General features: G+C 40.5%; 1 protein-coding gene across 1 annotated transcript in view; it reads right to left on the bottom strand.

Annotated features, from left to right (window-relative positions):
* Positions 1–3,557: 3,557 nt before the first annotated feature.
* Positions 3,558–23,618, bottom strand: part of prkcha (protein kinase C, eta, a) — a 36,563-nt gene continuing 16,502 nt past the window's right edge. The window contains exons 8-14 of the mRNA XM_012864567.3: positions 23,431–23,562; positions 22,494–22,667; positions 18,621–18,775; positions 14,247–14,385; positions 11,346–11,534; positions 5,033–5,179; positions 3,558–4,044 (exon numbers count right to left, since the gene is read on the bottom strand). Of these exons, the coding sequence (XP_012720021.2) occupies positions 3,895–4,044; positions 5,033–5,179; positions 11,346–11,534; positions 14,247–14,385; positions 18,621–18,775; positions 22,494–22,667; positions 23,431–23,562 (1,086 nt within the window). The 3' untranslated portion in view covers positions 3,558–3,894. The remainder of the gene's footprint in view (positions 4,045–5,032; positions 5,180–11,345; positions 11,535–14,246; positions 14,386–18,620; positions 18,776–22,493; positions 22,668–23,430; positions 23,563–23,618) is intronic.

Below are 23,618 nucleotides of genomic sequence, written 5' to 3' on the forward strand. Positions count from 1 at the left end.
CCGGTAGATAAGTGCATTAGCAGTTTATTCATCAAACCTGCAGTTTAGTAAAATGACGAAGAGAACGTTGGAAGTTATCACTAGCTGGTGGAGAAAGCTAAGGCAAGACAAAGAAGCTTTATTATTTTCATGCAAACATAACCCGACGTAGCTGCCAAACAGGACAAAGCAACAAGCCAAGAAAAACAAGGCAGGAGTTTTTTTTTTTTTTTTTTTGCACTGTACACACCCTCTAATATAGCATTTCCAGATCAGTAGGGTGTTGTTTTGGTAGATTAATAATAAATCATCTGTGCTTAACCACATTGTTGCAAAGCTGAAGACCTCTTAAAACAAGAAATCACTTGAAAAGAACCTGCCCGGGAATATTAAGTAGGCTTGGAGTTCTCAAAAAGCCAACACATTGTAGTAAGATTTTGTTTGTGAAACTTTTTGGAAGGTTTGCATCCTGTTAGGTGTGTTGTAAAACTAACAACAGTTCAGAAAAAGGCCGACATCAAACACACCGCCAAACACGGCGGGGGAAGTGTGATGGTCTGGGACTGCTTTGCCGTTCCAAGACCCGGACAACTTGGAACCATGAATTCTGCTTTTTGCCAGAAAATCCTGAAGCAAAATGTCCAAACGACAGATCATGACCTGAAGCTCAAGCTAGTTAATTATTGTGACGTTTATTGAAACAACAAAAAAATAAGATTGTGATAAGAATTGTGGCAGTATAGTGACTGTCTGCAGTTCAAAGAGATTTCCCCAAAGGTTGTTCCATTAAACCATTAATAAACATCGCAATTAATCTTTTAAAGGTATTAGGAAATGCAGACATAACATGCGGTTTCAGTAATAGTAATGTAATAGTAAGTAGTAATATTAAAGATAATATTGGTCTACCTAATGGTGTACAGAAGTCTGATTGACAATAGGTAGCCTAGAGCAGTATTTATGGGGCTCTGACTGTCAGATTTATGACCATGGATTTCTAATGACTTTTTATCCTCACCTTAATCGTTTTTACAACAAAAAACACAACTATTTCCCATACATAACCAAGCTCAAGCACACTTGATTGACGCTGTCATGCAGGAGACCCGGGTTCGATTCCTGGATGGGTCGACTCACAGTTGTGCGCTCCCTGGTGGTTAGTGGTTAGGATTCGGTGGCCATGGCCCGGGTTCAATTCCCGGTCTGGGAAGACAGTACTTCTGTTTTGTGGGATAAAGATGGATTAGTGGTTAGAGTACTGCATTGTGCTTTTGTCCCGGAGGTTCTGGGTTCAACTCCCAAAGACTGCCACTCTGGGTCCCTGAGCAAGACCCTTAACTCCAGATTGCTCCCACTGCTCCCCAAGGGGATGGGTTAAATGCAGAGAACAAATTCCATTTGAATGTATGTTACAATGACAATAAATATTATTATTATTATTATTATCATAAGACAATTACCCAAAGAATGAAAGAATGGCCCAAAAAACAAAAAGTGCCCTGTTCAAAGACTGGACTAAATCTGACAGAAATGCTGGCGGAAACCTAATCAGACTGCTAATGCTCAAAGGCTTTCCGATGTGGCTGAATAAAAATTATTCTGCAAAGCAGAGTGGGCCTAAGATCCTCCTCAGTGATGTAAAGGCTCACTGCCAGACATCACAAAAGTTTGATGGAGGTTCTTGCTGCCAAGAAGATACTAGCAGCTACTAGGTTAAGGGGCTAATTGGTCCTGATAACCTTTTTACCCTAATAAATTGAGCCGTCTTTCAAAGAGCTTTTTTCTATTTACCTTGCTCGTCTGATATTAAGATATGTTTGATATTTTTGAAACGTGTGTGACCTAAAGCAAAAACAGAAGACATCTGTTCAACGCTGCATATCTGAGAAAACCTGAGATTTACCAGAGGTTTGATAACAATTAGTGTTGCGCCGATGCCATATTTTGGCCCCGATACCGATACCTGGCTGTGCAGTATTGGCCCAGATACCGATACCATCTGTTTGAAATTGATGTCTGCGTGTATATATGAAGAACTGCATACTACTTAGGGTAGCAGAACTTTTTATTGCCTACCTGGAATGGGTGACAATAGTTGAATAAACTTTTGGCTCTCAAAGCCCAAAATAGTGCAACATTTGTGAAATTATAACATGTATAATACTAGTCGGGAGAGAGAAGGCTGCGCTCAAGTGACATACAAACATCAAAATGTATCGGTGTCTTATTTGTTGGTATTCGCCGATACCGATACCAACCATTTTAGTGCTGGATCGGGGCCCCGTCCGATACTGGTATCGGTGCAATACTAATAACAATACTGAATGGGAATCTAGGTTTTGTTGACGAAAACTTGTGAAACTGTATGAATTACAGATTTTTATTTGAGCAGGGAATTAACCTTTTATAGTCAGAATGTTTGGAGGTGTTTTTTTTTTTTCCATCCTAAGCTAGCGGGTGGATCTGAGGAGACTAACACATGTGAAGCTTGCAGGCTTCCTCCTTGGCTCCAGCAGGAAGATGTCTGTGTCCTGAACGCTCGGGCTTGGTCAGGTCTGTGCAGGTTCAGCCAGAAGAAGTTTATCCCGGGCTTCCTGCCGTCAGCGCAGGGGGCTATATAAAGGCTTCTTAATGCCGCACAGAAAGGCCTGAGAACTATTTTGTTGCTCTGCTCTTCCCATCTAGATTAAAGGTGACAGCAATGACGTTGTGCGTGGTTTCCTGTTTATCCTCGACTGGTTTGCAGTGACAAATAAAGCTCAACTGAGGCCTCACCCCCTCCACCGGAGGATCAGCTGACGTCAGAGTAATGAAGGTTCAAGGTTTAAACCCTCGCCCTCCGTTTTCCTACCTTTTGTTTCTACTTCCATCAGAGACTGAAACACTCAGTTGAGTGTTTCTTGTGCATTTCTTGGATTTACACCAGCAGGGCAGTCAGCCCAGAGAGCGGGAACGTTTCACAGGCTCTGTGTTCAGAGAGCCCCCAGGAGTGGAGAAATGATGATGCAGACTCACCACAACTCCTTTCATCCTGCCAACATCCCGAAGTTTGCATTCACTCTCTCCCCGTTACGTTGCCGTGTGGTGAAATCCGCAGATTTTTGGATGTTTCACCATCGGTGTGAGTCAGCAGATGAAATGTTGCATCATATTTACCGTGACTGCCAGATCAGATTACACAGAGCGTCACAGACAGAGCCTTTGTGACAAGGTGCGACCTAAATCAATAATACACAGCAGCTGTTATTTTTATTTGAATCCTGCTTATTGAGCTAACCTTGAGTCAGTGAAACCTCTCATTCACCAAAGAGCAGCTGTGTTTAACCTGCATCCATTTATACTTGTATCAGGTAACTTAGTTAAACAGCAGGTTCCAGTCTGTGTGTGTCTGTAATTTTCCAGCGCAGGGATGCATCACCAACAAAATATTTTATTCTGTTCCAGTCAGGCTTTCCACAAATTAACTGGCATTCGGACTTTTCTGGGAATCTGGCGGGCTTGTGTGAAACTGGCTCTCCGTTTCTTCCCTCGTGTGTTTCTGTGCAGCGTTTGGAGCAAAAAGTGGACAAAGCGGAATATTTTTTTTAAAGTGCTTTTTCATTTTTGAAGAAAAAAGGAATTCCATTATAACACAACAGCATCTCAAACATCCTGTAGACACTTGCGTGAATGTGCCAATGAAGCCACTTGACAGTAAAAACAAGCAAAACTTCTCAATCAGATCAAACCGCAACGTCCGGGATTACATGAGTGCACAGCAGTTCAGTTACAGCCTGGAGTCCTGCTGAGCTGTCAATGTCTTTTTGACTCCCCCCTCCACAATTTCCGGGGAATGGAACAGAGTACAAGGAGTTGCTGTAGACACAGGCACAAAAACTAAAGAATAAGGACACGAGCGGAGGGTATGAGCGCCTCTCAGATCTCGAGTAGCTCCGGTGAGGTGAAGGAAAAGTTTCTAAACTCCTCTTGGTTGATGGAAGGGATCATGGGGTCATCGATGGGTGTGAGCGTAGGCTCCTCCTGGGTGAAATCTGGGTCAAAGTTGTTCACGTCCTGAGGCGTTTTCTGAAGGACAAGAAAAAAGAAAATGAGATGTCAAATGTTAGGATGAAACACTATAACAACCATACAGATCAACCTCTAGTTTAGACACGTCTGAAACATGATAAGCAAAAATAACACATAGGTTCATCTCTGTGTCTGAGAAATCTAGACTATAGATTTCCAGTTCTAGATCATTATTTCTAATTTCATACATTTCACTGGTAATTTATGGAATTGCTTTTTTTAAACCGTATGATTTGAGTCAAACGTTTGTTTGATTTTTGGCCCATTCCTCCAAACCTGAACCGGGATCACTAATTTGGAGATATCAGCCACCAAGTTTTAACTTAAGCAGCTTCAATGTTTTCATATAATGTTCTGTTTATTTTTGTATAGCGCACCAGTCCCTCCTGCAGCAAAGCACCGATACAAGAAGAAGCTGCCTGCTCTGTACTTCACAGCTCGGATGACGTTGAGAGGCTTGCAACCTTCCCCCTTCTTACTCCAAATGTTAAGATGGTCATTATGGCCAAACAGTGACATTCTTGTTTCAACAGACCACAGAGCACGTCCCCAAAGATCAAGGTCTTTGTCCCCGTGTCCATTTTGCAAACAGTAATCTGGCTTTTCATGTTGCTTTTGGGAAAATGTCTATAGTTACTGTGTAGCCTTTCATCCCATACCAGTGCAGGATTCCTTTCACTGTGGATAATAATGCTCGCTTATCAGCTTCAGCCAGCATCCTTTTAAGGTGTTTTGCTTTCGCTCTGTTGTTGACTTAAAATTGTTGCATCAAAACACGGAATATGACTGAACATTCCTGATGGTCCTCTTTGAATATTGTTGTTTGAACGGACGGATGTTGTTTCATTTTTCATGATTTTATACAAGGAGGAGGCATGTATGTAATGTTGCCTAAAAATACATACAATTTACCTCAAACTTTGTGAATCAACAGTGTATCTGGTTTCAGCTAAATGTTACAAGTGAAGTTAGTTTTGTGACTTACAATCCTTGGCTTGAAGGGTGGCTCTAGTTCTCTGCGATTTAGCTTTTCCCAGTCGATGCCGGTGAAGAAGCAGTGGCTGATCACTGCGTTCTCGCCTCCGTCTGCTGCTACGCAGCCAAGGCGCCGCGCTGGGTTTTTGGTCAGGAACTGCAGAAGCCAAAATATGTGTGATTTATCAATAACAACAACAACAAGAAAAGGCTGAAAACGCACTGTGAATCCTGTAAGCCAAATTGGCAAAGTAATTTGCTAATAAAGCTGAACTGAAGCAAAAACATGTGCATGAAACAGCAATAATATCACTATTACTACCACCACTACTAAAAAAAACAATAACAATAATAAACAAAATTGGCTTTTTTTTCTGATAATGCAGTGTAATCATCTTTATTTGGCCATGATTGTGTTCATAATTAAGAAATGTCACATCATAATCAAGAAATTTCACTTCAATTTCACTACTACTACTACTACTACTACTAATAATAATAATAATAATAACAACAACAATACTACTAAGCTAGACTTGGTTGGAGTGTTTATGAAGAAATGTCATGAGTTTCATTCAGCCAGATCAAACTGGATATTCCTGGATGAAATCCATCCCAACACTCTCTTTCACACTCAGGTTTTGTTTGGCACCTCCCCTGCGCTGCTTTGCTTGGCCAAAGTTCAGCTGCGTACAGTGAACTACGACTGACGTGCCTCGACTCTCCCATGTTGCACAAACTCAAACAATAGTGAATCCCCAGCTGAATTGCAACAGCCTTAACGTCTAAAGGAAGTGGCCCCAAACACGGGTAAAAAACTCTCTCCACGCCTGCTTGACCTCGCCGCTGGGTGGAAACTGCATTCTCGGTCGTCTGTGCTTGTTGGAGAGCGTTAGCAGTATTCAGGGAAAGCAGTGACACTCAGACAAGGCCAAAACAAACTTCTCGCGCCTCTGTCTCTGTGGAAACAGTTACTAGAATAACCTGAAAGTCTCGGCAGGGAAAAGTCTCTTAGTATTTTAAGTCCAAACACTACTAGCTACCAAATGCTTTGAGTAATCACTGCATGCCTCAGAGTTCAGAGAAGCTCTGTCTGAATTACGGTCATCAGCTCTTCCTGACCCCTCCACACACAAACACACACATTTTCCTCACCCTCTAACCACGAGTCTAATTACAAATTACTCTAATCCGCCTGCTATTCATGAAATAAGTTCCTTTAGTCAAGATTTTTACACTCCAATTTTTTTTCTTTTCTTTTCCTCATCCATGCATTAGCTCAAGAATCAAGAGTCTTTATTGTCATTATGTAACCATAATCAAATTTTGGTGAGACACCAGCTCAGAATTCAGACATAACACACAGACACAAATCAAGACATAATGTTCAAGTTGAATACACAGACGACACTTCCTGAGAAGCTAAAAGCATGCAATTAGTCCTTAGCATCTGATAAAATATAAATGTTCAAGTCAATAAAAAAAACATAGTAGTCACTTTACAGTACGATATACATTATTGCGCAATTGCATGAATGTATCAGACAAATGCTCCATTAGCAAAAATTGAGATGTTCAACTTGATTGATTTTTAAAGTGAAAAAAAGACAGTTAGCAGCCAATTTACAGGACGATATGAAATACTGTGCACTTGCATGGACGTATTGGGTAGGCAGACATGCCTGGAGAAGTTAAGAGTGTGGTTAGCAAAAATATAAATCTTCAAGTAAAAGAACTGTGTAATTATTCAAAATGTGCAAACAGACCTTAGTGTTTCAGACACAATGTAATCATCTGTGATTAATTCAATTCAATTTTATTTATATAGCGCCAATTCATGAAACATGTCATCTCAAGGCACTTTCCAAAGTCAAATTAAATCCGATTATACAGGTTGGTCAAACATTTTCCTATATAAGGGAGCCTGTGGAACCAGCAGCAGGTTTGTAAACAGGTAACAGACTATGAACTGGGATGATGGTTTTTTTGATTCTAAGCAGGGGGCGATAGCCTTCATAGCTTTAGGAAAGAGGCTGCTTTTAAGTCTAATAGTTTTTGATTTAATGTTCCTGGATGATTTACCTGGTGAAAGTGGGCCAACAGCGCATTCCCCAGCTGGGTGGGATTGCGCTGTTTATCTGTACCCGCTTATCCGTGGAGGGGGGCATTAGACGAGAGGCAGGGTACACCCCGGACAGGTCCCCAGTTCACTAATCTTTTAACTATTCCCAAACATGTTGGAATTTGGAGAGACAAATGGATCGTCACAAAATGTGAGAGTAGAATCATCAGGATGGGATTTCAGCTTTTCTGTTTCCACATTATTAGCAAAGCTATACATTTTGAATGGATCATCTTCTCCGCCTTATAGGTACAGGTGGGGTTTGTCAAGGGAGATACTGAAACCAATGACTGGATTTGAATTGGGAAGAACATCTTTCAGTGATGCTTCTCACAACATGTAGATGTAAAAAGAGTTAGCAGTCCCTAGGATTTGACGAGTCAGTGTCTGACACATGAGGAAAAAAAAAACAGTAATGTACAGTTAATCCTTACAACAGCATTACAGAAATACAGCCTAGGGTGAAGCCTAGGCCTGCTGTATACATGCCAATGCAGCGCACCAATCAATTACCAGAGATCTGACTAAATTTTTCTGTCGATCGGCTCTGAACAGTGATCAGCATGTCCCACCATCCAGCAAAGCAGGCATTTTACGCTTTGGTTGTGTTTAGTGAAAATCAGACAAAACTTTGGAACATCTTTCTTAAAGCATTAATGGGGAAATTCTTTTAATTTCTCCAATTTCTGCTGGATTCATAAACTCCTATCTCTATAAAAGGAACCTGGAAAACATTTATCTCTTCCTTTTATGAGTTATAGTCCTTATAGGAAAAAACTGGAATGAGTAAAATCTGAAAACCAGGAATTGGTTTTGCCCAGGAAAAGCCTGATCAGTGCACCTCTGGTGACAAATACCTAGAACTGAGAGCTAGACCCTTTTCTAAAATACTCATACTTAAAATGCTAGATTTTGGCAACATAGTGTTTTATTTCTTTACTTTACTATACTTCATTGCAAATCATTGCTGTGGCTGTAAGTCTGTTATTGTTAAAGCACTTACAAGAACCGTTTGTCTTCACTTTTCTCTCAGAAGACCACATTTTTCATCATTAACAGAAATAAAATAAAGTATATTCTGTCAATACCTACAGTTAACTTAAGCTTGAGTCAAACAGACCATTCAGGGGTTCAACCAGTTCAGACGGTTACAGACAGCAAAGCTTTTTTCCCCTCAAGCTGATGCCATCTTTCCAGCTGACATTGCTTCATGTCTGCTGTGCCATCCTCAGAACCAGAGCTGCCACGTCAGCATTAACTCCAAGAAAAAGCCTCTTTTCGTCTCACCAGCAGAGAAGACACAAGCAACACGAGGAGCCGGAACATTTCAGCCGACAGAAAAGCACTGAAATAATTTAAAAAACCTCAATAACTTTTTTTGGTTGTAGCTATGCAAATTTAACAATTAACAGTTTTACACTAAAGCTAAATATGTTTGAAAATCTGTCTTGAACCAAAACAGATAACTGTTAAACTTCAGGCATTATTAGGTTGTGCAACAATAGATCATTATTGTTTTATGAATACCTGCCTGCTGAGGCGTAATCAACAGAAAGAACAATGCCCTGTGTATCGTACTCACAGTTCTGTGTGGATACGAATGTTTAGGGAACCAAGGTTTGTTTTGAGGTATTGGGATTAAGGTCAAATTAGCTCTGAAAGCTAAAAAAGAACAACAGTTTCTAGGTGTTCAAACGTCCAGTTCACAATGCAAAGCAGAATAGAGAATAAAACACTATTGTCATAAAATGTTTCAAAAATAATTTGCTAAATTAGACATCAATAACCTTTTGGACAATAGATCACTGTAGCAATCACTGTTTGGACGGAAATTGATTGGAGTGATTGACTAAAAAGCGGATATAGACCCAAAGGATGGAAAACAGCGTTATGTATACACACATATGTAAAAAAATACTGTATATGTACACAAATGTCTGTAGCTACTCTGTGAGCTCTCTAAACAAAGTCAGATTCCTTGATTATGCAAACAATTGTGGCCAAATACGTATGACTGATTGGTTTTAGGAGTAAGCGGACATAGTTTATGCAGGTTAGGGAGGGAAAATAAAAGAGAAAATACAGATAAAGTAGGACTAGCTCACTTTACGCACTATAAGCACTCAAACCATTCACTGAGGTAGGCTTGCTTGCTTTAGGCCCAACAATGTTCACAATATAGAAATATCCCTTAATTTCCTCTTAATGGGGAAATCCAGGTCTGCCAGCAGCAAAGTGAAAGGCAAATGGAAGCAAGCAGGTACAAGAAAATTTTTATAAATGTAATTAAACAAAAATGTAAGAAAATGGGACTGGAAATATGAAAAATAAACTCTACAGCTATTTAAAAAAAGCTGACTCTGATTAAAGAAATGTGCAACTGTCTTGGGTGATTTAAAGAATGTACAAAATGTGCGTGTGTTTCGTGCAAAGAAAAATAAACTATTTACAAGAAGGAAAAAAAATGCATTTAACAGCTGGGATGTAAAGAACCTCTTGAGTTTGTGGGGCGTTGTGATAAAGTCTAACAGCTGCAGGAAGGTCCAGCTATAATGCTCCATTGTGCACCTTGGCTGCAGCAGTCTGTCACTGATGGAGCGTTCCAGCTTCCTGCATGGTATGGGAGGCACTGTCCAACAGAGATGTTATTTTTGCCAGAGCCCTTCTGTCCACCCGCCACCTGCACTGGGTCAAGGGGGCATCGGAGGACAGAGTTGGCCTTCCTGATGAGCTTGACTAACTGCTTCCTCTCAGCTGCAGATAGGCTGCTGCTCTGACAAACCATAGCATAGAAAATGGCTGAAGCCACCAGGGAGTCTTAAGGAGCGCCTCTTCTCTCCAAAAGATCTGAAGTTCGAAGAAGGAAAGCAGGCGGTCGTTGAAGAGGGATTGCAGCGGGGAGACAGGGCATCCTAAACTTCCTAAAGCCTGGTAGTTTAGTTTGGTCTTCCTTCTCAGTTCTGCTTTGTTTCTTGACCTATAGGGTCTCTTCTCCCTTTCTTGAAAGACTTAGATTCAGGTTGACCATGAACTGCTCCGTACACCAAAGTATTCTAGAGTCAGATGTGAGGCCACCTGCTGGACAGCCTGGACCAAACCGGGTCATCAGCGGGACAAAAATCCAAAACAAAGTAGCTGATCTTAACCAGAATGAAAAAAAAAAGAGTTAAAATCCTGAAAAATCCATTCAAAGTACAGGCCTCACACTAATTGAAATGCCAAAACAAATATTAGCAAACCTCAATGAACAGAAGCAGCATTGGACAGGAGAGTGGACCAAATTTTCTCCACAATAAAAATCACCTCTGAGTTTCTACTGCTGAAGGTGGTTCTACAAGCTGCTGGATCATGGGGTGTGCCTAGTTTTTCACGCAACTTTTCCATTTCTGATTCGTCTTTGTTTATTAAACAATTAGTGTTGACTCCGTTGAGTATTTTTGTCTTGGGAATCTGGTAGAGATCAGTTTAAATTTATTAACTTATGTCCTGATAAGTAAAACCTCCAAATTTTGTTTGTACTATGACCTTGGACCCGTTGTCAAATTTCTGAACGGCAGAACGACGGAGCTTCAGGAACTTGTTTACAAAGTCACGTTGAATCTTACAGCGGATAAGCCTTCGGTAAAAATAGAAGCACAGCTTCCAAAGCCCTTCACACCGGCCCTCCTCAGAGGACGAATCAGCACGGGAGGCTGGCGTGACGTTTTCCTGGAGCGTGGTGGAATCACTACGCGGACACAAGGTGAAGAGTGTGCAGAGTCGGGAGCGATGAAAGGGGGAGGAGGTGTCGTATTTACAGCTTTAGCGCCACGGCCGGCAATCAAACCATGCCTTAATATAGTTATGCAACAGACTCCGGCCAAACAGCTGGCTGGAAACCGTAGCCAGTTTCTGCAATAACAGAGCACCACTCCGTCTGATGGACAACAAAACACACACCCAGACCATGAAATCCTGACAAACAAGCACAAAACTATCCAGCTTTAGCCGACCAGTTTTTTAGTGAATTAGTAAATAAGCTTTTATCTGCAAGGCCGGTCAAAAGTCCTCTTGATTTCCTTCCTGGTTGTGTCACCAGAGGGAGATTAGACAAATTACAGCGCCAAGTTCATGCTTTCCACAAGCCTCATCCTTTTTTCTTGTTAATTACAAAAAAAAAAAACTTGGGAAATTCATGGTAGACGGCTGTAGGCAGACTCACAGCTTTGAGGATGTCAACCGCCTCCGTGCTGAGCCAGGATGCGTAGATGATGTCCTCGTTGAGGATGGATTCGAAGAGGTCGTCTTCATTTTCAGCCTCGAAGGGGGCGTGTCCCGACAGCATCTCATACAGCAGCACGCCGAGCGCCCACCAATCCACCGACGGGCCGTACATCATCTCCTGCAGGATCTGTGGAGAGATTGTGTTCAATTAAGGTTTAATCTTTAACAGATTAACAGATTTTAACAGATCGGCACCCTGAACATACATAAAGACACACACTATAAAAACACTAATACATAATAAAGTTGTTGTTTTTTTTAGCCAGAACATTCTGTTTAAGGTCATGCAACGGGGTATTCTTCAGATATAACATCGAACTTTGACTAGGCCACTCAAAAACCATTGTTTTGTTTTGTTTGGGACTTGCTGACGTACTTTTGATAAATCTTCAGCTTTGGTATAGAGAGCAGAAGTCATCCAGGTCTTGAAGATTCTTACAATCACACCACCAAAAAAAGGCTCTATAATTTCACACCAGCTGAAACGGGACGCACACCTTCTAAAAATGTCCCCGTTTGTCTCTCCTATCCTCTAAAAACTTTCCCAGATGTTTTGTGGATCTTCAGGATGCTTTTTTTCCCAGTAAATGTGAGACGGACCTTTGTGCTCTTTATGGTCAGCAGTGGTTTTAGACTTTCAGCTCTTTTTTTACTAGGATTGGGAAATTATGTGCAGCTTTTTACACCCTTTAGCCAATTGATGTTGTCAGAAAGTCTCTATTGCAGGGATTTACTGATTCCACAGTTCTGGTGGTTAGCAGGTCAAGCAGCACTCAACAAAATTAATCTGTTCAATAAACGTTAAATCTTCAAAACACTGTCAGGTTACTTGTTTACAATGTTTACCATTTCTGACATTATTATTCTTGTTTCCTTTCTACCTCTTTAGGGTTATATACAATTTCATGCTGTTTAGTTTATGCACTTTTCCTGAGTCATTGCAACAAAATCTGGCCCAGATGTGTGTTAAAAGATGCAAACCTGACTGAGAGTAAAGCTAAATCTAAGTCTACAACACGGAGATAATTAGAGTCTCAACAGCAAATTTATACCCACAATGTGAGCTTTAGTCATGTTGGATAAAGAGATCTTTCATGATCCAGACATTCTGCGGTGTTTGAAGATAAATCTCCTAAAAACGAGGACATGGACTAAAACCATCGCTTATAACAAAAAGCAAACATGCAGCTGAATGTGCATCCTGAAGAGCGAACTGGGAGGTTTACAAGCTGACCTCACACACACGCTGCCTTCCAGTTAGTCAGGAAGAAATGTTAAGTGACGGGCAAAGAGCTCGATGTTTGTTCACACGGAGGTGGTCCGATGGAAAAAACTGAGTCACGTTAGCTCAAGGATCCTGGACTCCAGGAGGCTGAAAGGAACTCATTCACACTATAAATATGAATTATGTATTATTAAAAATAACGAGCTCAGAGTTTGCAGATCTTAAAAAGAAATAATAAGCACCGTTGTTTATAATAACGAAGGTTTAGTAAATTTCCCAAAATACAAAAGGAGGTGAACATTTGTTTTACATTATTTAAGTCCGCTAAAAAACAAATGGCGGAGCTCAGCGAGGCGCACTGACCTAAAAACATAAGGTAGGTTGTAACAATGATGGTCTATGTCATATTATTAATCTATTATGACATGGAATATAAGGTATCAAGAATTACTAGTTCACTTATCCTCAGACAAATAAGTTTATTCATTTGCAGAAACAAGAATATCTTGCAGATGGATAACTGATGCCAGAGAAAGGCAATCCCAGAATAGCAGGACTGTGCGTCACTCAACAAGGACTACATGATACATTGGGACAGCTGGATGCAGGGAAACCATTTTTTATCCCAGCTGAAAGTTTGATTTCAGTCAGAACCAGGCTGCCCTGTGGTGCCTGAGTCTGTATCCAATCCCTCTAAAACATCTTTGGAGAGACTGAGAATAATTTAGCATCAGCAGTCTCCATCCAGCATAGTTGACCCTGAGTGCTCTACATTATGCTGTTTTAAAATGATAATTAAAAAGTGGAGCGTGAATATATAGAAGAGATTTCTAGAGAGGTCGGAGTTTAAAACACGGAACCAGCAAAAAAACTAAAAGAAGAGAGTGGCTGGATAGATGGATGGATGGATGGATGGATGGATGGATGGATGGATGGATGGATGGATGGATGGATACATGGATGGATGGAAACATGGATGGATAGACACATGGATGGATGGATGGATGGATACATGGATGGATGGATGGATAGACACATGGATGGATGGATGGATGGATGGATGGATGGATGGATGGATGGATGGATACATGGATGGATGGATGGATGGATGGATGGATGGACGCATACATGGATGGATGGATGGATGGATGGATGGATGGATGGATGGATGGATGGATGGATGGACGCATACATGGATGGATGGATACATGGATGGATGGATGGATGGATGGATGGATAGACACATGGATGGATGGATGGATGGATGGATGGATGGATGGATGGATGGATGGATAGACACATGGATGGATGGATGGATGGATAGACACATGGATGGATGGATGGATGGATGGATGGAAAAAACTTGGCAAATGAAATAAAACCAGGAAATACAAATATTTTTCCCAGCCTCCATTTTCTTTTGCAGACTTGAAATCAAGCTCCAGAAAAGGAATCGTGTCTAAATCATGTTTCATTTTGGAAAATTTCACCAAACAGAAAACCAGTCGTTAAAAAAACAATTCCTATTTATGTAGAAACTCTGTGCTTCAGGAATAGGTCGTCTAACTGTATGCTTTCTCCATGGATTCGTTCAGTGTGAGCATAGAAACTGACCTCAGGGGCGATGTAATCCGGCGTCCCGCAGAACGTCCCCGTGGCCACGCCCTCAAACATGCCCTCCTTGCACATGCCGAAATCTGCCAGCTTACAGTGACCGTCTCTGTCCAGGAGAACGTTGTCCAGTTTCAGGTCCCTGGAAGTGGGTGAACAAACACAGGAGGACATGACAGTCGGCTTTGAGTGGGCCTCGTCGTGAACCAGCAGAGACAAACGTTAAACGTGAAACTCGCAGCTGCTAAACCGTCACTACAGCTTTCAGTCACACAAAAAGACCTCCTTTTACTTTTCTCTATGTTGAGGAGCAAATTCTGTCTAAAGCAACAAAACAGCAACACAAACAGCCCTTCATTCTGCGTTGTTTCATATTTGCATCATATGTGACTAAATGTAACTTATGTTGCATTTGTTTTATTTAATTATTAGTCTAATTATACACACAGCTTTTTTTAATTCAACCTTAATGATTATCAAGAGGTAATCTTTCGAATAAAATCTGTTGCACAGATGCAGTGACAAATGTCTTTTCTAAATGTGATAAATGATATATTTAGTCAGGTTTTGGGGAGCTCTGGTAGAATTGACACTGCTTTGTCTCTGCAGCTAACGGCTCACAGGAAGAAGCTCCATCTCCAGCTGCCAGTTTGTCATCTGACACGGAGATTAAACCTGCTGAGTGTGGGCTCCTGGGCTAAGCTTTAATCTGTGATCAGATGACCCAGCATTCATGCAAAGGTCGGCGTGCAGAGGAGGCTTGAAGTTGCATGGATGAGGTTTAGAATAAGCAAAGGAAAACGTTTTTTTTTTTTACTTTGCAGAAGAGTAGATTAACAGTTCTAGGTTGCAACCAGCAACAAAAAGATTCTACACCGCCGGAAGCGACTTCCATGAAACGAGGAGATAAAGGCAGCAGAACAGCAGATGAATGACTGACTGCTGATCCAGCACTTATTGGGTTTGATTTAATCTGGTTTGCTTTGTTTTTCTGCTTTAAGACGGTTGCGTAACATTGACTCGACTTCCCATGGTGCTCTTTCCTCTTTGTTAAACCGAGCGGCCAGAAACGAGTCCAAACCGGAGAGCGCCCAAAGATCAAGACTCCCGCCAAAACGGCGAACTTCACACTGGAGGGTGACCATTTAGGCTGCTTGACTTTACGCTGTCAGTCTTTCTGCGCTGGCATCAATGCATCCCGATGGAGATGCACCTCTGATACTAACAAATTATGCAAATTATGCTAAGGTTTCTGAGCAAACTGGGTCAGCTGGACGCTCTGGTACCGACAGAAACTGCAAACAGAATGGAGCCCTGATGGGAAGCAGGCTCTGAGTAACTTCAGGGTAAAAGCTCAGGGTTTAAAAAATGTGAACGTTTCCATGGAGGAGCAGAGGAAGTGCTGACAAATGCTCTGACGCACAAATGCAACTGTTTTTTTTTCTTCTTCTCCGCTGTGTTGTAAATTCCTTATACAAGCAGTTATTTCACTCTTATTGGCACCATTTAATGGTGAATATATTTATTAGTTAAATAATTAGTAAATAATTAGAGATACAGTGTTTACTTAGGTGTTTCTCTCTGTAGATCTGCACTCAGTGGGGTCTCCTGGGTGAACATATTTTTAGTCCAGGCACGTGAGTGCAGACTTTAAAATGAAGGGGGAAAAAAAAGGGAAAAAAGGAAAAAAAAGAAAAAAAGGGGAAAAAAGGAAAAAGGAAAAAAAAGGAAAAAAAGGGGAAAAGAAGAGAAAAAAAAGGGAAAAAAAGAGAAAAAAGGAAAAAAAAAAAAGGAAAAAAAGAAGAAAAAAAGAAAAAAAAAAGAAAAATGAAGCCCTGCAATATATGAAAAACTTTAGCTTTATCAGCTTTGGGGAGGTTTACAGGATTGGCTTTGGGGAGGTCTTATGTAAAACAAACAGAGCCACATAGATACAGGTGAATGCGAAGGACAGATTTAGATGAGCAGCACTCTATATTTAACTTTGTATTGAGGAGGCAGCTTGAGGGCTTTTCTTCCTCCTCAGCCTGATGTGCAGGCTGTAATTTCATCTCATCAATTTGAAGTAGTTTTGGGATGCGAGCTGTGTGTGGCCTGTGACGGTGTGTGCTGTGAGCGGCAGACTGCTACGGGACACATGGTTAACTAAATATAACTCTGCAGTTACTGTTTGCTCACATGATGCGCCCCCTTCCCCAGCAATCATGCACTGGCAGGCGGCCCACTGCTCTGCCATCCAAGCTGCTTCAGGCAGAACCCGAGAGGTCTCACTCTTTATTATCAGAGGCTGGGACGCTCCACAGCACTCCCTTTGGCTGCCGTTATCAACTTTAATGATGGGATTTTTATCCTTTGCATCAATACTCTCCAAACTTAAAGCCGTGTTTGTGGTAAAAACACACTTTAGCCTCGTATAGTGATGCGTCCGATTGCATGATTACAGAGCTTCACAATTTTAGGAAACCATGCGATTGCAATATTTATTGTACGATACTGTAGTAATGACATCAGCTGCAATAAATCCACATTTCCCTCACTTCCCCCTTTCCCCATCAGTCATGAGGGATCTTCAAACTGATCTTTAGCATCTTGGTTGCTCTCATCTGTGTCAGCTGGGGTTATGACTCCAACAAGCTCGACACAATATCAGCGTACAAAGTGGGAGTGCGTTTGACTTGGAATAGATTCAACTTCATTCCGCAGATACTGCCCTGACAATAACATTTTCAACAGCTGAAGCAGGCAGCGCCTTGTAAATGGCAGCAAAGCCTCAGAGAAACCGTCTAGCCATGTTTGTCTTTCTCTTGATGGGTTGTACTGAAATGTCACTTCCCCCACGGGGGACAATAAAGCAATTCAGTTAACAGTTTATAATATACTGACAGTTTATTCTCAGTGCTTTGTCAACACATTGACATATTTGACGATACTTTTGCAATCTGGTCTCTCGTGTAAACCATAATAATAGATAGAATATGACTAAACTAGTAAAAGGCAGTGAACCATAAAAAATCATGCCACTGAACCTTCTTTAGAAAAAAGATCTCCACAAACATTTATTTATGACACTTATAAGCACGACATTAGAAGGCTGGATCTTAATAAAAGTTAGTTCAGGTTTGTGAATATTTGTAAGTTTTCTGGACTTCACTCCACTTTCATTGTCATCTTACATAATATTGGGTTGGGGTTCAGGTCAGGACTAATTAGCAATTTAAGAACTTTTTCTTCTTCTTCTGTTAAAAATCTGCTTTGATGGGTTCAATGTTGCTGCATCCTTCACTTTATTCTTTACACTTTGTTTTTAAATCAATACAATTATGTTTGACATCTAGAATGTTAAAACAGCCATGATTCATGGGAGTTATGTCTACTGCAATTTTGGTCTCACTCTACTAAAGTGCTTAAGAAATAGAATCCATTATTTTATTATTGGCTGTTTATGGTGAAATATTCATTAAAGATATCCCAAGCCCATTTTTGATTGGCTGATCAGCACCTCATGATGACTCCTCCCCAAGAAGCTCTAGGAATATCTGTGGATCTGAGACCCCCCCAAAAAAAGAGAAAGAACAAGAGAACCCAGCAACAACCTTTCCCCAGCTGGGTCATAGCCTGGCCTGTCCACCCTGTTCAGATTTGGTTGCAATAAATGTTTTTATGTTCATCCTACATTGCTACGTTCATCTATTTTCAGATGGCTGCTCCACCTTAGAAATATGGCTGACATCATCTATTAAATCATTTAGGAGAGTTTTTCTCCTTTGCATCCAACGACTCTGAATCAAGATTGGGAAACATCCAGAGATCCAAGAGCCGGTGCCAGGAGAGACCAGTACTGCTCGTTGTGCCAGCAGAATGGGAATGGTTCTGGACTTTACTTATTTTAATCATTATTTAAATGTTCAATGTGATAAGACACTTTTTAGACAGAAAAAGTAGTTTGAAGAGTTAGTGTTTGTCTTTTTGGGATGGTGGTTTAGATGAGGATTAATGTATGGAAATCATATTATTTCAGCAAAATCCATGTTATATGTCAAAGCCGATGTATCTCACACTGATTATAGGGCACACAAATCCAAAACATGGTTTGAAACGATGCTGTGTAGCTGTTAAGACGTTGAAAGTATTTTAGCTCCCATGGCAACACATAAGTTCAGAATACTTAACATGTTTTTTTTTTTTTTTACTGCTTCAAAGACTCTAATATCTTCTTAATATTCATGTTGCAAAGACACGTTTTCTGGAAAAAAATGAAGGAAATTTCTGTGCACACATACCATAACTTTCTAGTGTGTGAGTGAGTGAGTGAGTGAGTGAGTGAGTGAGTGAGTGAGTGAGTGAGTGAGTGAGTGAGAGAGAGAGATTGGCTCAAACCTGTAAATAATGCCTTTGCTGTGCAGGAACATCAGAGCAGAAGTGATCTCCGCTGTGTAGAATCGTGCTCGACCCTCTTCAAATTTCCTGGACTTCTGGATGTGGAACATGAGATCGCCTCCGTTCACAAACTCCATCACAAAGAAGAGACGGTCCTTTCATAAAAAAAAAAGGAAAAGAAATAAAGATGTTAAGAACGAAATGACGACATCTAGGCAGCAGCACACAGAACACAAAGGCCTCACACAGGCTGCAGGGTTATTAAGGAAACCAGCGACCGTGTGCACAGAATTAAATTACCTCAAGGATCAAAAACGGCCGCTTCTTATAAATTTCACATGTCATTTTTTTATGAATTTCCATGCAGCCAACTGCAAATAATGACAATAATAAGACCCATAGATCTTTCTTGGCTCATTGGTGGTGACTGTCAATAAGCCCAGAGAGAAGAAAATAACTGCAAGAGGACGGTATCTTTCAAAAGTATTCCCACCCCTTGATCTTTTCCACATTTTTGCACGTTACAACCACAAACCTCAGCATATTTTGTTAGAATTTTATCTCTCAGACCAACACAAGGAGCGTAATTATTAAGCGGAAGGACAAAAACATTAGGTTTTTAATATTGTTTACGGATATAAATTTGAAAAGTGCTCTTTATTCCGGTTGCACTGGATTTTATTTTGGGGGGGTACCATCAGTGTCATATAGAAGTCTCCTTATAAATAATCAGATTCCACTCATACATAATTTAATCTCGATATAAATCTAGCTGAACATACAGCATCATGGAGACTAAGGGACCCAGAAGACAGGTCAGGAAGAAATTTAAAGTTTGAAGAAGATCTAGGTTCAAAAGCAGGACACGCTGTCTTTTAACTTTACAATTATGCAATACTTTGTATAGGTCTACCATATAACCCTAATAAAAAAAACATTTTTGATTTGATTTGTAAAGTGACAAAATGTGACTAATAACAATGGATAGACATGGTTTTGCAAAGCACTGTAATTTGTACTAACTTAGCTCTGTTTAGTGCCGATAATAATAATAATAAGCTGTACTTTTATTAGAAAAATATATTTTTTACACCGTACCTTCAAAAAAAGTGGGTAAAAGAATTAACAGTCTAATTTATTCCTGGCACATTTTAACACTTATAGAGATATGAAAAACATTTACCTTGGTGACAAAATGCGGCGTTGAAAAACTAAAGTCACCTGTGGCCGCCTCTGCAGACGTAACCACAAGCTTTACTCATTTCCTCCGCTTCTTTTTCCACACCAGTAAACACACATTTACGCACATACAAGTCAAATTTAACTCCGTTTGCATGAGGCGATTTCACAACATGAAGGTTCTGATGTGCAACAGCGTCTGTGGCGATTACCAGGAAGGAGCTGATACAGATAACATGCCGAAGAACCCGAGAGGAAGGTGGAGGAACAATCGTACCTCCAGATCAATTCTTTTTGGTAGAAAGTAGGTCAGGAATGCTTAAAAACATCTAAAGAAGATTATGAGCATCTTGTGTCTAAAGCCTCGGGAGCAGCTCCTCTACCTCAGACTCCTTCTCTTAGACAGAGGGATGGAAATCTGCTGCCACCTGCTGGGCAGCTGAGAAAATGCAGGCTTAAAACTAAAAACATGGCATGATGTGCGTGACATTAAAATGACTTAATTGCTGCATGTTTTAGATGCCATTTGGAATGATGTAAATCTTTGTCTTTGTCCTCTTCTGTCATCACAGCAAGTTGCCTTCTGACGGGAAAGACGTGGTGAGCTTAAAACACGCCCAAGCTGGAAGTCACACGTTACATTTCTAGCATTTTCAGGAACCAGTTTACATTCTCACAGCTGTTTTCATTTTATTTTATTTTATTTATCTTTAAAGCTTTAACAGGTCGGACCAGTCTTTCTTAATTTCCTTTAATTTATAAATGTATTTCATTTTTAGTAGTGTTGCGCCGATGCCATTTTTTGGCCCTGATATCGATACCCGATACCTGGCTGTGCAGTATCGGCCGATACATATACCATACCGATACCATCTGTTTGATATTTATGTGTGTGTGTCTGTATATATATGAAGAACTGCATACTACTTAGGGTAGTAGAACTTTTTATAGCCTACCTGGAATGGGTGACAATAGTTGAATAAACTTTTGGCTCTCAAAGGACAAAATAGTACAACATTTGTGAACTTACACTGCAAAAACGGAACTTAAAATAAGTGTGTATTTGTCCTTGATTTGGGCAGGTAAATAAGACTATTTGCCAATGGAACAAGATTTTTGCACTTAAAATAGGAACAACTCATCTCCATCTTATTTCAAATACAGGATGTCTAATTATCTTATATTAGGGGTCAAAATACTCATTCCATTAGCAAATAATCTTATTTACCTGCTCAAATCAAGGACAAATACACTAAATTTAAGAACATTTTACTTATTTTAAGATCCGTTTTTGCAGTGTATATAACATGTATAGTTGGGAGAGTAAAGGCTGCGTTCAAGTGACATACAAACATCAAAATGGTATCGGTGCCCTATTTGTTGGTACTCGCCGATACCGATACCACCATTTTAGTGCTGGATCGGAGCCCCGTCCGATACTGGTATCGGTATCGGTGCAACACTAATTTTAAGTTAGCATTCGTGATAACTGTAATGATATTTCTAACTATTATTACAAAAATTCACGTCTATTCATGTACTTTTGTTCCATCTGACAATATTTATAGCTGATTTAATTTCATGGTTTAAAATACTATCTTATAAACGAACTAGGTTTTAATTTTTTTTTAATGCTACCCCTGCATTTATCTCTCCAGGATAGAGTAAATAATCCATGCGAAGAAGGGATAAATCTATGATTAATGCTGGAGACGGTGATGTAAAATTCAAGTAAGTAAAGTAGATTTTTATTTATGTAGCACCTTTCATGGGTCAAAAATCACAAATGCTTTACAATATAAACAAGCATAAAAAAACCACAATATAAATTTAACAACATATGGTGTAAAACTAGCTAAAAGCCAGTCTGAACAAAGGAGTCTTCAGCCCCGAAGGATTCATCCTCTATAGCCTTAATCTGTGTTTATGGATCCACTAACAGCCTTTGACTGGAAGATCTGAGACTGAGAGGAGAGCTGTATATAGGAAACATAATTGTAAAGTTCCCTTATATAGGAAATGTTTTGACCAATCTGTATAATCTGATTGAATTTGACTTTGGAAAGTGCCTTGAGATGACATGTTTCATGAATTGGCGCTATATAACTAAAATTGAATTGAATTGAACTGTAGGACTCTACAGCGATAAAGGCTGGGGCTTCCCAGCACAGGGCTCTAAGTAAAGACTAAAATTTTAAAAATCAGCTCTAACATGTTGCAGTAGCCAAGGAGAATAGATAAAAACTGGAGCACCGTCAGCATCTTCCTTATTAAAAACAGAAACCCTGACGAGATGAGATAAAAGCGTGAATAATCATCTCTAATCCAGCTTTTGACACCAAAGTTTGAAGCTCAGAAATGTTTCTTAGCTGAAAACCAGTTGCTGATTAATCCACGAGGATGGATTTCATTAAACAAGAGTTTTGACGCTCATGCTGCTACCTGGAAGCTGTTCATAAGGTTAATTTATTCATTTAGCACTTTTCAGTTCGTCCTGCTTTTTTCTGTCCAATCAGCAGTCGGCACTACCTCCACGTCACTGTGTGATACTAGCCGGACGACCTCAGCCGAGGGACTACAAAAGCCTCGCTTAGGTCGGCCACATAACTTTATTTACAGCAAGTGGAGCTCTGAGACGTGTGTGTATATGTGTGTGTGTGTGTGTGTGTGTGTGTGTGTTCACGCTGCACTGACCGGTGTTTGGAAACAGCAGAAGAGCTGCGTGAGGTACGGGTGGCAACGGGCCAGCGACAGCACCCGCTTCTCTGTCATGGTGCACTCGACGTCGTCGTCCTGCAGGATGATGTCCTTCTTCAGCACCTTGATGGCGAAGACGCGATCTTTGCTCTTTAGTTTCGCCAGCATCACCTGCAGACACAACACACACGGTCACACAGCTGCAGCGGGCAAATCCCTCAGCACCGCTCGGTCGGTCTGATTTTCTCAGACTGCTGGTACCTACAGAACTGATCATCAGTGCGCTGCAGAGGTGTCAAGTAACAAAGTACAAATACTTCATTACTGTACTTAAGTACACTTTTTAGGTATCTATACTTTACTCCATTACTTATTTTTCTTCCTACTTCTTACTTCTACTCATTACATTTTCACACAAGTATCTGTACTTTCTATTCCTTGCATTTTTAAAACAAACGTTACTCGTTACTCTTGGCTTCAGTTTAAAATTTATAAATATTTATTTCACGCAATGTGCGCCATCCAATGCAGACCATTGGCGCCATCCACACCTAGTGAGAACTAGTGTAATTGGATGAGTCATATAACGCAAACACTCATTGGTTAGCTATTCTATAGGTATTCTCTTTTTCTCTGTCTCTTTCTTTCTCTCTTTGTGAGGTGCTGTTGTGAGCACCTTTGAGCAATGACAATTGATCTTTAGGTTTGAGAAGACAAATCTTCAAAATAACTATCAGTACTAACTGATGTGTGAGGTCAAAATCTTGTGCCACCGGACCACTTTAAACAGATATCTGCAAAAAAGCCTCTATAAGAAAGGGACAAGGGACATTCTTTTTTACTATTTCCAGGCGATGTCTAAGTAACGATTATATCTGAATTGCTATCCTTAACGTTAAGAACATTTCCCATTATTAATCCAGGTTATTCCCACCTTGCCGAAGCTGCCCTTGCCAAGCACTTGAAGGAAGGTGAAGTCGGAGATTCCCAGCCGAGGGGTCTCTGGTTGAACCTCCGTGGTCGTACTCTCCCTCCTCTCAGACGACTGCCGAACTGGCTCCCTAACCTGCAGGAAAACATCCACGTGTTTACAAGATCCACGTTTCGTGCAGGAACAATGCA

Source organism: Fundulus heteroclitus, chromosome 19 (genome assembly GCF_011125445.2).
Source record: "Fundulus heteroclitus isolate FHET01 chromosome 19, MU-UCD_Fhet_4.1, whole genome shotgun sequence".
Classification (NCBI taxonomy): Eukaryota; Metazoa; Chordata; class Actinopteri; order Cyprinodontiformes; family Fundulidae; genus Fundulus; species Fundulus heteroclitus.